Source organism: Sus scrofa, chromosome 7 (assembly GCF_000003025.6).
Source record: "Sus scrofa isolate TJ Tabasco breed Duroc chromosome 7, Sscrofa11.1, whole genome shotgun sequence".
Classification (NCBI taxonomy): domain Eukaryota; kingdom Metazoa; phylum Chordata; class Mammalia; order Artiodactyla; family Suidae; genus Sus; species Sus scrofa.
In genome coordinates this window covers 13,452,449-13,468,211 of record NC_010449.5, presented here as the reverse complement: position 1 = coordinate 13,468,211, position 15,763 = coordinate 13,452,449, and the positions used below count along the sequence as shown (strand labels likewise).

Sequence of the window (15,763 nt, the reverse complement as noted above, 5' to 3'; positions counted from 1 at the left end):
GGTATTAAAGCTTTTTAGGAATGACTACTTTGCTTGTCACATACCTAGCTAAGAATTGCGAAAGACAAACAATTGTATTAAAGGATGAGGTGCCTCTGGGGAAAGAGCTTGTGTACCTGGAGAGTCTAGTGAGAAGTTAGTGGTGGAGTTGGGGCATGAAGGTATAAAATGGAAGCACAAAAGGAAGTAGATTAATTTTGTCCATCATATTTGGGAACTTTTTATAGTCTTGGTGGTGATAAGGTCAGAGATGCCATTTGTTCTGTCAGCCTATGCTGGAAGATGCTGCAAATTCTAAGGTACTGCTTAAGTTTGGCTTCACCTTTTGACTTATATGATTTATATAGCGATTGGAATCATGCAATTTGGTGGTAGAGATGGTATAAAAGTCTTGAGGTTAATTATTTGTATCAGATAACTGGATGATATTAGATGCTTTCTGTCTAAGCAGTTATTATGAATTATGTATATTAATCCTTTCACCAGAACCACCAACTTGTTGAGGTTAATATTCATTCTATTTGCAGATGAGGAAACTGAAGCGTAGAAAGAGGATCAGTAACTTACCCAAGGCTACACAGCTAGTAAGTGATAGATTTAAAATTAAGTTTATTTGAATCCAAAGCTATTTATAAGCTTTAAAATCAATTGTCTCAAATGGAACATTAAGCCCATGTGTTTTCACAGAAGTAGATTTTCTTTCTAATCACTTGGTTACTTGTTTCAACTCCTACAGAAAAGTTGGGTTATAGTCCTGGCTTTGACTGCCCAGTTCAGTGTCCTCCAATATGTCGACTAAATTCTCCGGAACCCCGTCTTGTCCGTTGAATGAGGGCTGGCGCACGTGATCACCCAGATCTTTCTAACGGTCAACTTTTAAAAATCGCTATACTTTGTGGATTAAGTCTTTGAGCCTAACTCACTTTTCACTTTGCTAAATATAATGCCTTCTATTTGGAGCAAATATATGTATACTTTTATTACTGGTAATATACGGCTTACCTCTAACGTGAGCTTGACTGCTGTAGGTGATCACCGTAACCATTTATTGCATCTCTTGCATGCCAGGAAATACACTAAGTGCTCCACGTAGATGATCGCAACAGCTGTATAAGCTGGATTTTAAAGTTCCCATTTTATAGGGGCGGAAGGTTTTGACTTCAAGGTCAAACTTAAGTGGTGGAGCCAGACAGCACTTGTGTGTTTGACAACAAAGCCCTTATTGTAACGGACATTAATGAAACTGTATATATTTGCTAATTCTGTTTTAGGCTTAAAGATCATAGACACTGTCTTTTCAACCAGTTTTTTTCTTTTTATAAGATATTGTTAGCTTCTCTCTGTGATTTTACTATGTGCTTACTTTCTTCCCGCTTTACCATTCCAGAGAAGGAAAGTGGGAAGGAGGTTACCGTTTGTGTTAAATGCCTCTTTCAAAGTTTAGAATCAAGAGCAGTTAAAAGGAACGGAACCCCTGGCTTTGTGCCTCTGCAGGGAACCGCCGCTCTCCTTCCGCGTCCTCCGTTCTGAGCACGCGCCTCCTTCCGTTGAACTACGTTTCCCAGCGGCCCGCGCGGCTGAGAGCGCGGGCTCGACTAGCCCTTCCCACCTCCCCGCCTATCACCTGGTCACATCGTGATGATGCAAACTCGTCGCGCGCTGACTAGTGACGGCGTCCTGGCTCGCGACCGCAGCGGCGGCCTTAGTAGCGGTAATAGACGCAACAGCGGCGATTGCAGGGACGACGACGACGACGGCGGGGCGGGCGCTGTGCGCAAAGGGGAGGGGTAGGCGGGCGGCGCCGGCGGCTTCAACTGCGGCAGCTACGGCTAGGGCGACGGAAGAAGAATCCCCGTCAGCCGGCGGTCGCGTTAGGCCTAAGCAGCGCTTGGAACCTCTTGTGTTGTCCTCGCGGAGAATCTCCATAGAGACGGTGACATACACAGAGGCGGGGGTCCGCGGGAGGCTGCCGGACGGGAGCCAGGTCCTCGGCCTGTGTCGCCGCCACCCCCTTCGCTGCCGCCAGCGCGCATTCTCTCTCGGCTCCTGCTCGCAGACCCGCGGTTCCTGGTGTGCCTGTGACCCACTGTGTGGGCAGCGCGGACGGACTTTTGGGCTGGGGCCGGGCGGGGGGGCCTCAAGGCCGCCTCTGCCTCTCCCGCCCCCTAACCCGCTCCTCAGGGGGAAGCCGCGGAGGCTCCGCCATGGCCTCGGGAGCCGGAGGCTTAGGAGGGGGCGGTGGCGGCAAGATCCGGACGCGGCGTTGCCACCAGGGGCCAATTAAGCCTTACCAGCAGGGGCGACAACAGCACCAGGTACGGGACCCCGGCGCCTCGGGGCCTAGCGGGTCGGGCACTGGGGTGGGGAGGGAACGGGCGTGAGGGGTCCGGGGCCCCACGTGGAGCGGACGGGAGGGCCTGAGCGAAGGCCCGAGCAGGGCGGCGGGAGCTCGGGCCGCTGGGGTGGCGACGGGAAGTGGGCTGAGACAGGCCAATCTTGCGGCGCACACGTGTGGTTCGGGCCGCCTCTCCCCAGCCCTCTTAGCCTGGGGCTTTCCCCCGACCGGCGCAGGGCGGGAACAGAAATCCTAGGCCACGACGGGCCTAGGATTCTTTCGTTTTTGGCGGGGATTGGGGGTGTGAGGGTGTTACCCACGTCTTCTGGATGGGAGAAAGGAAAAGATGTGGCTGGAGGCCCCTACGTTTGATATTTTCTAGTCTCCCGCGTTTCAGCGTGAGTGGGGAGGGGGCTGCCCTGGGGTATCGGCCTCTGGGGCCCCCGGGGGTTGGTGGTGGTGGGGGGCGCTGTTAAACGGCAAGTGGAAGAAGTTACTCTCAACCTATTAGTTAATTCTCCATCTCCCCTTCCCGGGTGCCTCCCGATCTGAGAGCGTTGACTTAGATTTTTGTTTTCTTAACCGGGTTATAGTTAGTGGCACCGGGGCATTTTGAAAGTCCCTCTCCGCACTTACGTCTTTTTTCCGTCGCAAGACTCTTCCCTCCCCACTATGTCCACCCCTCCCCTTTTTATTTTGGAGGCTAGAATTGGCCATTGCGCACAGTTGACCGGAACTCCAGTTCTCATCTCATGCACAAAATATTTTAATATTATGGGACGTACTTTAGGAAGTTCAGGTACTTTTTAATAGTCTAGGAATATTGGTGGTCTTATAATTTAGTCACCTTGTGTACTCGTGGGCGCTCGAAATTATGAACAGGGGTTTAGTCTAATTGTAACTGAGATGTTAGAGTCTGAGAAAATTCTGCTTTTTAGCTGTTAATTGTTTGTTATGGGAATTGAGTAGGAAAATGTTAAATATTCTAATAAAAGGCCCTTTAAAATTTCTCGGTGGGAAGTATATGTCTTAAACCTGTAAAAAAACTAAAGTATGGCAAAAGGGTCTGAAAACTTGTTGCGTCCTGTTGAAGGCAGACTTCCTAGATTGCTGTGTTGTGGATGATAATGAATATGAGCACTTTGACATGTTTAGTGGTGGTAAATTGTATCATGAAAAAACAGAATTTTAAAAATAAAGATTTGGGAGAAATTTCTTAACAGTAAAAACTGGGTTATAATAGTAAGTATCTTTCTACTAATGGTTATAAGCCTTGGCATTATTGTTAGCTCCCACCACCAGTTGTCCCCCAGATATATACCAGGAGTGCTTGGTTTTTAGATTTCTTTGTGAGGAGCAGGGGTACTTGCAGACAGATTTGAGATTAAAATTCAGGTCACAGGACTGGCCATTTAACCTAATCCTTTTGGAGAGTGGAATTTAGACACATGCTTTCTGTTTTTCCTGAGGAATAAATGTCTTTCAGTGCTTTCTTACATCTCCTTAAAGTTTCTACATAAAAAAATGATATGTTGTAAATACAGATCACTGGATGATGTGGGCAGAGTGTAGAGAAGAACTCATATATTCCAGGTAGCAAAAACTATAACCGCACTTTATTTTTAAATGTACTTAGAGAAAAATCTGATTTGGGGGAAGGTGATGCCTTAACAACATTTAACACCTATGATCCAAATTGTCTTAGAGCTGATAGGATTTCAGACTCTGCAGTTTTGTGTTAGAGCTTGATCATTTATCATGTCGCCCTCTCTGAAATACTTTCAGCTATTTGCGTGAGCCATCTGATTGAAAAAGAAAGAACATTTTTAGGTTTTGAATTGGGATTAAAGATGTTTGGCGGTTTCTTGATTAACATTGCAGATACATTGTGTTAGTATTGGCAGATACTACCAAAGAAAAGTATCTGGGAATATACAAAAGAATATTCTATTTAATTTAACGATTTTTAAAATCTTCAAGACTTTCTTTAGTGCTTACTGGAACTTTTGTGGATTATGGACTACCTGCTTGCTGTCAGCTTTCCTGGGCTGTCACCTCTATGTTTTGCAGCAGCTGCTGAGTCATCATGAATAGCAAGGAGCTTCATGACATGGCATGTTTTATACTAATGTTATTTGATTAAGTGTCCAGTGGTTTCTGGGCAAAAATGAAGTTTTTGGTTGTGTAGTAGAGGGTTGGAATAAGAATGGGAGATCTGGCACTGTTAGTTAATGGATATTTGTCATCACCTTTCAGGCCAACTGGCTTGCCCAGTCACACAGAACGTACAACTTTTGCATGTGTTCAACTGACTTGTAATTTCCTGTTTTGACTTCTGGTTTAGCTCAGCTGAGATATATTTCAAGTTTACACTTTTTCCTTTTAACTTCTGATCTTTAAAATGGCATTTTCTTGAAGTTGTGGAGGTAAAAATCTATTGTCTTACTCAACTAACTGAAAGGTAGTAACTTAAGAATTGTAGAAGCAAAAGTGAAGAACAGCACTGAATGAATAAGTCATCATTTCCACTTGCCTCCTTTCCTGTCCCAGGTGCATTTAGGAAATGGTGCCATTTTTTTTACTTGGGCTTGAACAGGTCGCTACAGAAGATGTGGTTAGTTCTTGCCACCTGTTCAGTATCCTTTTTCATTTCCTTTTTGTACGGATTGTCAGGCCCAGAAAGTCAGCTTTGGAGAGGTCATGCTGCTTTTTTAATAGCTACCACTTGAGCCCATGGGCAAATCAGAATCTTGCCTCTGCAGGAATCTACTGCCATCTCCTGGTGAGAGGGGAATTACTCATTTTTGCCCTTTTTTTGGTGGGAGTTGGGGAGCATGCTTCAGAGGTTTTTGTCCTCTGGTTGGGAACTGAGAGAATTGATTAATTTTTTTCTTCCTATAATTTGTCTTACAAGTCAGTTTCTGCATTTAGCTATATCAAAAAAGGGGGGACGAAAACCCCTTTATTCAGTAGCTTAGATCAGGGGTCTGCAAACTTTCTGTAAAGGGACAGATAGTAAATATCTTAGATTTTGTTGCTGCAGGTTCTGTTTTGTTTGTTTGTTTTTTCACACCCAAGGCATATGGAAGTTTCCAGGCAAGGGGTGAAATCGGTGCGCTGTAGTCGCTGCTCTACACCACAGCAGTGCCAGATCCAAGCTGCGTCTTCAACCCACACCACAGCTCATGATAGCTCTGGATCCTTAACTCACTGAGTGAGGCCAGGGATCGAATCCATGTACTCATGGATACTAGTCGGGTTTGTTTCTGCTGAGCCATGACAGGAATTCTCTGTTGTGTTTTTATAATCTTTTTAAAAAAAAGTAAAAATCTTCTTTTTTTGTTGTTGTTGTTTTGCTTTTTAGGGCCGTACTGGAGGCATATGGAGGTTCCCAGGCTGGGGCTGAATTGGAGCTACATCTGCCGGCCTACACCACAGCTCATGGCAACGCTGAACCCACTGAGTGAGGCCAGGGGTGGAACCCACCACCTCATGGTTACTAGTAGGATTTCCTGAATGATGAGGCCATACCTTAAACTATCCTCTCAGAGACTTATTATTTTTGTCTTTCTGTCTTTTTAGGGCCACACCCATGGCATATGAAGGTTCCCAGGCTAGTGGTCAAATCAGAGCTGTAGCTGCTGGCCTACGCCACAGCCACAGCAATGCCAGATCCAAGCCACATCTCCCGACCTACACCACAGCTCATGGCAACGCTGAATCCTTAACCCACTGAGCGAGGCCAGGGATCAAACCTACAACCTCATTGTTCCTAGTCAGGACTCGTTTCCACTGCGCCACGATGGGAACTCCCTTATAGACTTATTTTTAATGTGTTTTCCTCATAGAAATGCCAGTCATTTAATTATATGGGAAAATAAATCGAAGTATTAAATTGTTTAATGCAGGGTAGGTTTTTTGTGATGGGAGGCCCTTGTGTGTTACAGTTTATCAGTTTACTCACCAATTTTTCTGAGCTAATGACAACAAAAGCCCAGGTGTTGTCTCCATTTCCTGGAAAGTCCTCTGAGGAGGCAATTATCTGTTAGTTTGAAGTAAAATGAAGACTTTGGTCTGATGTCACTAATTAACACCATTTTCATTAGGCACAAAATATCATTTGAAAGATGTAATGGCCTTGTATTTTCAAAAATGTTTTATTTGTAGTTACTTAGTTTATGGTTATGGTTGTAAAATATTTTTAAAGAAATCTTCTGTGTTGGGAAGCCAGGGTGAAAGTCTTGCCACTAGATGCAATTTACTGAATTTATTGTTATACACATGATGGTAGAATGCCTTCTGTCTATAAATGTTTTAGTTTCCCTGCCCATTTGCTTGTGATTTATGGAGTAAACTTTTATTTTTATTTATTTAATTAATTTTTTTTTTTTTTTTTGTCTCTTTAGGGCCACAGCCAAGGCAAATGGAAGTTCCCAGGCTAGGGGTCGAATTGGAGCTACAGCTGCCACCCTACTCCACAGCCATAGCAACGCCAAAATCCGAGCCGAGTCTGTGACCTACACCACAGCTCATGGCAATGCTGGATCCTTAACCCACTGAGCGAGGCCAGGGATTGAACTTGTTTCCTCCTGGATACTATTGTGTTTGTTAACCGCCGAACCAAAACAGGAACTCCTGGAGTAAACTTATACATCCAGTTTTCAGATTGTGAAAGGAAAGTGGCAGTATCTTGGAGGTAACTTTTATTTTAGTGGGTTAAATTATTTTAGGCTCTTATTGGGTCTCCTGTTGCTAGTTTGAAAGGTCTTTTAGGGACTCTTTTTTTTGTCCTGGTTGTTTAATTATTAATCCCATCTCTATCATATGGATCACTAAAAATAAGAGACTAAGCCTGGTCATCTTTCTCCTTCTGAATTAGTGTTAGAGAATCTTAAAGGAGGTTGAAAATTGTGGCCAGTTGTAGTTTTAAATTTTTTTTAGCTGGAATAGCTTTTATGGTCATGTTTTTCAACTTTACTCTTGAAGTTAAGAGAAATGAAAAGTATAAAGTATGGATTTTAAGTGGCTTGAAAGATTTGGACTGGGAAAGGTTGGCTGCTGAATGACTATCTGTAGGTTGTAGAATGTGTTAAAAACAGGTTAAAATCCGATTGCTGAGATTAGATTCAATGTAACTGCCTTAGTATTTGAATACTTTATAGTGGAGATGCATTGTTATAAGTGATGTTAGAATGGATATATTTAAAAACTCGGAAGTTACTGGAAGACTAAAGTAGCATCTGTTTTTACTCTTTAGTGTTTAAGATTTTTTTATGGTTAGATATTTCACGTGAAGTCTGGAGTTCCTCTTCACTGTTCTTCTTCCCTTGTTGTTCTTCACTGGGGCTTGGACACAGCAGGGGGAAAACTGATTAGGGAATCTGTGTGAACTGAGACTCCCAAAAAGGTATGGAAAGCAGAGCCTGCTAACACAGGAGGTGAGTAGGTGGGGAGAGAGTTCATAGAACCCTGAAAGAAAACTAAGGGTCAGTGACAAGTCTCAACAAAATAAAGGCAGCTGAAAGAGCAGGTAGAAATCAAAACAGCAGGGTATTCTGGGAGAATAGGGCTCTAGAACCTTTAAAGCAAAAGTGGATTATGTTTGATATACATAGTTAGAGATCCAGTAGAGTCATGTGAGAAAGATTTTATAATCTGAATACTAATTTTAATAATTTGAAGAAAAGAAAGTTGAATAGAACTGAAGTCAAGAAAACTAAGAGGAATAGATAGCTTTATATAAGAAGGGAGGCTGTATGGTAATGGTAAGGAGCTGGCTGTAGAGAAGAGATGTCTTTGGTTATTCTGAGATTAGAATGGTGAGAGGATGCATAGGAAAGGAATTTCTTTTTCATTATAATGTGTTCTGAGTTAGGACTGTGGAAGAGCTTTGACCCACCTCAGCCTTCTTTCATTAACTCTCACATGCAGGTTAAGTAAGAGAATTCAAAAAACCAATATATTCACAGTACCTTGTAAATTGAATGTGCTTAATATGTGTATAGTATTGAATTTACCTCTGGCCTATAAATTGAATGTTTATTCTGAATCTCAGTGGCATTTTTGATGTTTCTTTTTGTTTTTTGTTTTTGTTTTTTGGCCATGTTTTGACAAATGTGGAACCTTTTTTTGTTGGAGAAAAAAAATCTGATCATTTTAATGAGTCCAGGTTTAAAGATTCACTCCTCTAATTCTTAAATTTAACTTCATTACTTAGGATCATCTGGTGTAAACTTTGCTTTAGGGCTACAAGGAGTATTTTTAAGATTTCAATTCCTCCCTTTGTTTTGTTGGTTTTCCTAAGAGTTTGATTACATTTTCTTCTTTGGCCAGACTTTCTGCTTCTCTTCAGTTGGTTGGCTTTGTGTTACTATTTCAGAAAATAGTTCAGTTTTCCCATGTTCTTGGATAGCTGCACAGGTTGCTTTTTTGGAGGGAAGGTCTATTAGTGTGGCAACAAAAATAATATTTGCTTAAGCCTAAACAGTTATATCAAGCAAATGTATTGTTCTTTTTTTTTTTTTTTTTTTTGCTTTTTAGGGCTGCACCCGAGGCATATGGAGGTTCCCAGGCAAGGGGTCAAATCGGAGCTGCAGCTGCTGACCTACGCTACAGCCACCAGCCTACACCACAGCCACAGCAATGCAGGATCTGAGCCCGTCTGCGACGTACACCACAACTCATGGCAACACCAGATCCTTAACTCACTGAGCGAGGCCAGGAATTGAACCCACAACCTCCTGTTTCCTAGTTGGATTCATTTCTGCTGTGTCATGATGGGAACTCCTATTACTAATTTTTTGATTTCTAGAATTAATGATGTCCTTTTTTGAAACTTGTTACGGCATTTTCATATGTGAGAATAAGAAGTTGGTTGAGGTGAGTGCAGTTGTAGATAAATTAGTCATGCGCCAGCTAATCTGTGCACTGTACAGACCTGTTCCTGCCTTCACAGAGCTGATGGAGAGTCTAGTGGAGGTGATAGACTGTCATTAACATTCCATTTGATAGATTGCTATCATGTAGGCAGTACAGTGCACTGTTGGTGCATGTAAGCGAGTGACTGACTGTCCCAAATGGGAGGATCAGAGGTTCTCTTTAAGGAAAACATCAAGTTAGAGTGATGCAATTATGCTTAAAGGAAGCCTCTGAAAAAAGGAAGGAAGCTAATCTGGTAGAGTAGGACTTGAGTATTCACTCCTTAGTAGACCTTTACTCAGTGTACCTCTGTTTGTTGGTTTAATATCGTAAGACGTTATTTCTTCAGGTGCATATAGGAAGCTGATTTGCCCCATTCCTACAAAGACCTGATGCATGTTATCTCCATAACTCCTGAAAAGATAGAACTTCTTTGGTAATGGAATCAAAGGAACCTTTTCTCCCATAAGAAAGTTATGTCTTCACTTTTCCAGCTCCCTTTGCTCTTTCTCAGTTGTCCATTAGTGGTGGAAGTACTTGGAAGCTCATAAAAATTGCCAGCCGGGGAAGATGCGTCCAAATCTATTTGAGAGACTTACCTCACAGTCTACCCCATTCTTTGCATCACTGGGAAATTTCTTTTCCCTAGCAGTTTTTTAAACTTCTAATATCTGGTAGTTGGTTATTTGCTGTAAGTTGTTATGTCTTTAACTGGAAATAAAATAGATTCAAAGGTAGGCTTTTTATTTTATTTTTTTTTTATGGCTGCATCTGCGCCATATGGAAGTTCCCTGGGCTTGGGATTGAATCCGAGCTGCAGCTGGGACCTGTGCTGCAGCTGTGGCAACACTGGATCCTTTAACCTTCTGCGATGGGCCGGGGATCGAACCTTCACCCCTTCAGCTACCTGAGCTGCTGCAGTTGGATCCTTAACCCATTGTGCCACAGCGGGAACTCCAAAGATTCTTAACCCATTGTGCTGCCACAGTGGGAACTACAAAGGTACACTTTCATGTTTTACTTCTGTTTACTTCTATAAAGTAGATGTTTATAAAAGTTGGTATAATGGTATGACATATTTGATAATGAGATGATCATGGAAATAGTATATTTTGTAATTAAGCTTATAATCAGGGTTATGTTTATCATGGCCTTAATTGGGAAACCTGTCACTGAGTCTTTAGATGATTTTAGTACAGTAGTTCTCAAATTTTAATTTGCATAAGAATCACCTCTAGAACTTGTTAAAAGAAATTTGCGTTTCTTTTTTTTTTTTTTGTCTTTTTGCTATTTCTTTGGGCCGCTCCCGCGGCATATGGAGGCTCCCAGGCTAGGGGTCGAATCGGAGCTGTAGCCACTGGCCTACGCCAGAGCCACAGCAACGCGGGATCCGAGCCACGTCTGCAACCTACACCACAGCTCACGGCAACGCCGGATCGATAACCCACTGAGCAAGGGCAGGGACCGAACCCGCCACCTCATGGTTTCTAGTCGGATTCGTTAACCACCGCACCACGACGGGAACTCCAGAAATTTGCGTTTCTAACGCCCTTGTCTTTAAACACCTACTCTGCTGGTCCGAAGACTCCAATTTGAGAACCAATATTTTAGTCCTTTTATAGTGACTAGAAGAGCCACAGAACAAAAGATTACACATAAATACTCACACATACACATGCACACAACACATGAATAAAGGGGAATTGTGAAGGATTTAAATAGTTATTTCAGGTCTGTTAGATTCCCATTTATGAACAAGATTATCAGAAGCTTGGGCAGCATGTACCAAGGACACTCCTACATTTGAGTCTTTGCACTTTGTTTCCTCAGTCTATAAGACTATTGGAGATACTGGAACATACATGTGCATTTCTAGTAGAGATACTAGAAATGTACATGGCTCATTCCTCACTTTTTTTTCCAGGTCTTTGCCTATTTTAAACAACCATTCCCATTTTACTTCCCCGCTTTATTATTGGCCTTAGCACTGAATCACAGTATTATGTATTACATATTATACTAGTTGGTTTGTCTCTGTAACTTAAACTCTAATCTCTAAAAGGGCAGGAACTTGTTGCCTGCCATATCCAGTATTCTTGCCAGATATGTAGTGTGTAATCAGTAAATACTGATGAAATGAATTGAATGAAGAAAAGCAATGTTTGCCTTTACCTCTATGAGTTAGATTAAGATTCTAAATTATTCACCAGGATAAGCCTCTTTCCTGGTCCATTTATGTACTGCTTTACGGAGATAAAGGTTGGATATAACTTTTAGATAATGTGAGTACTTCCCCAAGTGTGGCACAGTGTCCATTGTGGCTAAAGAAATGAATCTGATAATGGACTGACTCGTTAATTTTCAAGTTAATTAGAAAACAAATTTAACAAGTACACTGCTGGATCAGTTAAGGACTCAGCTAGAACTGGTTCACTGTGGATGGTTCAGCTGAGATATTTTGAAGGACGTATCTACACGGAGTTATGCTGGTGGTTAAAGGAACGCATGTAGGATAGTGGGATGCCCAGAGACTACCAATAGTAGGAGGCTGCTCCCATCCGTAGGACTAGATGGATAAAGGGAAGAAATGGGGTAACTGGAGTGGGGGAAGGGCTGCTTGGCAGGAGCTGTAGTTTTAGAGTTGGGGCACTGAGCAGAGAGGGAGTTTCCTTCCATCCGCCCATATCCTCCAAGATCTCTGATAGGCCAGTCCTACCAGAAGCGGCTTGGGTGAGACAGCCAGTCAAGAATGGAGTCAGGGAAGGGCAAGTGAAAACCAGTACAGTGTCACATCTGGTTTGATAGTTTTATTGCTAAGTTTACTAAGAGAAATAAGTAGTTAGAAAGAAAACCAATCATATTTCAGGTAAAAATCATGGCTAAAGTTTGAGGAACACTGGGGAAATAGTTATATAAACCACATTGTATTCAGCACAGTCCACTGTAAGATTTGTTTTTCTGATTCATTATTTTTTTATTTTATCTTTTGTCTTTTTAGGGCCGTACCTGCGGCATAAGAAAGTTCCCAGGTGAGGAAATCAGAGCTATAGCTGCCTGTCTGTGCCACAGCCACAGCAATGCCAGATCCAAGCTGCATCTGTGACCTGTACTGCAGCGCATCACAACACTGGATCCTTAAACCACTGATCAAGGCCAGGCATTGAACCTACCTCCTCATGGATACCAGTTGGGTTTATTACCACTGAGTCACAATGGAAACTCCTCTGATTCATTTTAGAGGTTTTTTTTGTCTTTTTGCCATTTCTTGGGCCGTTCCCACGGCATATGGAGGTTCCTAGGCTAGGGGTCTAATCGGAGCTGTAGCTGCTGGCCTACACCATAACAACAGCAACGTGGGATCCAAGCCAAATCTGCAGCCTACACCACAGCTCATGGCAACGCCGGATCGTTAACCCACTGAGCAAGGGCAGGGATCGAACCCACAGCCTCATGGTTCCTAGTCGGATTCGTTAACCACTGAGCCATGACGGGAACTCCATTTTAGTTTAATAGATTTTAATTATTGTCTGACTAGTGTTCTGCATGTATGTTTTTCAGATAACTGAATATTAAGTTTAAAGGGGGATCCTGTTGCTGTGTAGCGGAAATGAACCCGACAAGTATCCATAGGGGCTCGAGTTCGATCTCTGCCCTTGCTTGCTAGGTTAAGGATCCAGCATTGCCATGAGCTCTGGCGTGGGTTGCAGACCTTGTTCGGATCCTGTGTTGCTGTGGCTGTAGTGTAGGCTGGCAGCTATGGTGTAGTCCGGCAGCTGTAGCTCCGATTCGACCCCTCGGCTGGGAACTTCCATATGCTGCAGGTTCAGCCCTAAAAAGAAAAAAAAAGAGGAGTTCCCATTGTGGTTTGGTGGTTAACAAACCCGACTAGTATCCATGAGGATGTGGGTTCCATCCTTGGCCTTGCTCAATGGGTTAAGAGTCCAGCATTGCTATGAGCTGTGATGTAGGTCGTAGACCTGGCTCGGATCTGGTGTTGCTGTGGCTGTAGTGTAGGCTGGCAGCTATAGCTCTGATTCGACCCCTAGCCTGGGAACCTTCATATGCTGTAGGTTTGGCCCTAAAAAGACAAAAAAAAAAAAAAAGAAGAGAAAAGTTTTAAGTATATAGGAATTCCCGCTGTGGCCCAGTGGGATCGGCAGCATTTCTGCAGTGCTAGAATGCAAGTTTGATCCCTGACCTGGTATTGTGGGTTAACGATCTGGCATTGCCACAGCTGCAGCATAGGTTACAACTGCAGCTTGGATCTGATCCCTGGCTAGGGAACTCCATGTGCCTCTGGGTGGCCTAAAAAGGAAAAAAAAAAAAAAGAGATTTAGGTGTATTTAATTTTATTCACCTGTTGTAGAGGGACTTTCTCCCTAAAATGTATGGTGATTTCTTGAAATGTATCTCATTTCCTAATCTCTTGAATTAGAATGGTGGTCCTCAAACTATAGAATGTATCAGAATCACTTGGGAGGGTTTGTTAAAAAAGGTAAGCCCTACCTCCTAAATATAGTAGGGCTAGGACAAACCCAAGATGATGGTATTACAAATAATAAAGGGACCACATCTTGGGAACCACTAGTGCTAGGGATACTGGTCTTAATTTAACTTTTCTTGATGACTTAAGGTCATTAACCCTATAGAGGTATATTGAAGTATCAGGATATTTCTTTCTTTCTTTTTTTTTTTTTTTTTTGCCTTTCTGAGGGCCGCACCCACTGCACATGGAGGTTCCTAAGCTAGGGGTCAAATCAGAGCTGCAGCTGCCAGCCCACGCCAGAGCCAAAGCAATACCAGATCCAAGCTGTATATATGACCTACACCACAGCTTATGGCAATGCCAGATCCTTAACCCGCAGAACAAGGCCAGGGATCAAAGCCACAACCCCATGGTTCCCAGTCAGATTCGTTAACCACTGAGCCACGATGGGAACTCCCAGGATATTTCTTTTTAATAAATGGTTCCAGGTCAATTTTATCACCTGTATTTCTTTTTATTGTCAAGTGCTTCATGCTTCCATTCATTGTGTCATTAATAATTCCTCTCTCACTGAAATTTTGTTGTACCAAGTTGCTGTGGGCTGAGGTTAAATAAATTGCTTACATTTTAGTTTGGAAAAGAAGGTCTCCAAGCAATTCATGAGTTTTAATGAATGCAATGAATGAGCTTTATTATAGACTTTTTTTTTTTTTTTTTTGGTCTTTTTAGGGTTCACACCGTGGCATATGGAAGCTTCCAGGCTAGGGGTCTAATCAGAGCTGCAGCTGCAGATCTACACCACAGCCATAGTAACGTGGGAGCCAAGCTGCGCCTGCAACCTACACTGCAGCTTGTGGCAACTTGGGATCCTTAACCCACTTATCGGGGCCAGAAATCAAACCCACACCCTCATGGATACTAGTTGGGTTCTTTACTGCTGAGCCACAAAGGAGACTGTTCATTTTTTACATAATTCTCCACAATACCTAACGGCCATCATATAAGTGACCTTTGGTTGAATATGGTGTTAAGTTGTTTTGTACTTGCCTCCTTAGGTGAGTAGGGATCACGGAATGTCTGATATTTTTAGTAGCTAAACACCTTAAGGGAAGTCAACAAAAGATATATTTTGTACTAAATTTTTGCTTTAGTGCTCTAGCTATCTTATCACTTCTTATCAAGCATGTCCTACTTTTTTGCTTCAGCTATGTCTTGAGATCACCTTCAAGTATTTTGGGCTATGGGGAGGAGTACATAAATATTTAAGTATAAATAACAAAAAATATGATGTTTTTATAAATATTAAATCCTGGAGTAGGTATATAATCTTTCTTTCAAAAAGAACTAATACTATGTAATAGTATAAAAAAAGGCAACATATGTATTTGTGTTTTTCAGTAATGAGTATTCTAGTTGGCTTCATGTGTTGCTAGAGAACTTACAATGTTAGATCTGTTCAAAATTTCTGTTTGGAGGAAAAATAATTACTTATTTCCCAGTTGTTACCTACATCTTTTCAAGCAGTAAGGAAAATACTATTCAAGTCCCAGTATCAGAGGTGTCTTCCATCATTTCTGTTGAGAGGATTTTTCAAGGCCTCTTTGTTTTGGGTTTGCTTTCAGGGTAGATTTATGTATTCTGGTAATGATTGTTTTTTTTTTTTGGTACCTGTCAATTCATTTTTTTTCCCTCTTCTGTGACTTTGTCTGAAATCCTGCTAATGGTAGTCTGTGAAGGAAATCATTGCCTAAAACTGGTTACTGGTTATCTCACCCCAAGTTGTTTCTGCTAGCTTTTTTTTTTTCTCATTAGTGAAATTACCAATATACGTTTCTGTTATATTTTGTCAATTGTGAAGTGCTTTCATATTATTTCATTTGATCTTTGTTATAATTCTATCAGGGAATAGTAGCAGGGTTATCCTGCTCCTATTTAGAATAACTACTACTGAATATTCACCTGTTCAGTAGTAAGTGGTGTTCTTATTTTACCTAGAATAAATCAAGAGTACAGGGAGATACTCA

General features: G+C 42.1%; 1 protein-coding gene across 5 annotated transcripts in view; it reads left to right on the top strand.

The window, feature by feature from the left end:
• NUP153 (nucleoporin 153) overlaps positions 1,635 to 15,763 on the top strand; it is a 73,036-nt gene continuing 58,907 nt past the window's right edge. For 2 of the 5 annotated variants that reach the window (XM_013977457.2, XM_013977453.2), the window contains exon 1: positions 1,668 to 2,315. In XM_013977457.2, coding sequence (XP_013832911.1) covers positions 2,205 to 2,315 — 111 coding nt within the window. In that variant the 5' untranslated portion in view covers positions 1,668 to 2,204. Of the gene's footprint in view, positions 2,316 to 2,433; positions 2,734 to 2,796; positions 3,135 to 15,763 lie in introns of those variants that run through there. The other 3 variants (XM_001926651.6, XM_013977455.2, XM_013977458.2) reach the window with 3 other exon arrangements.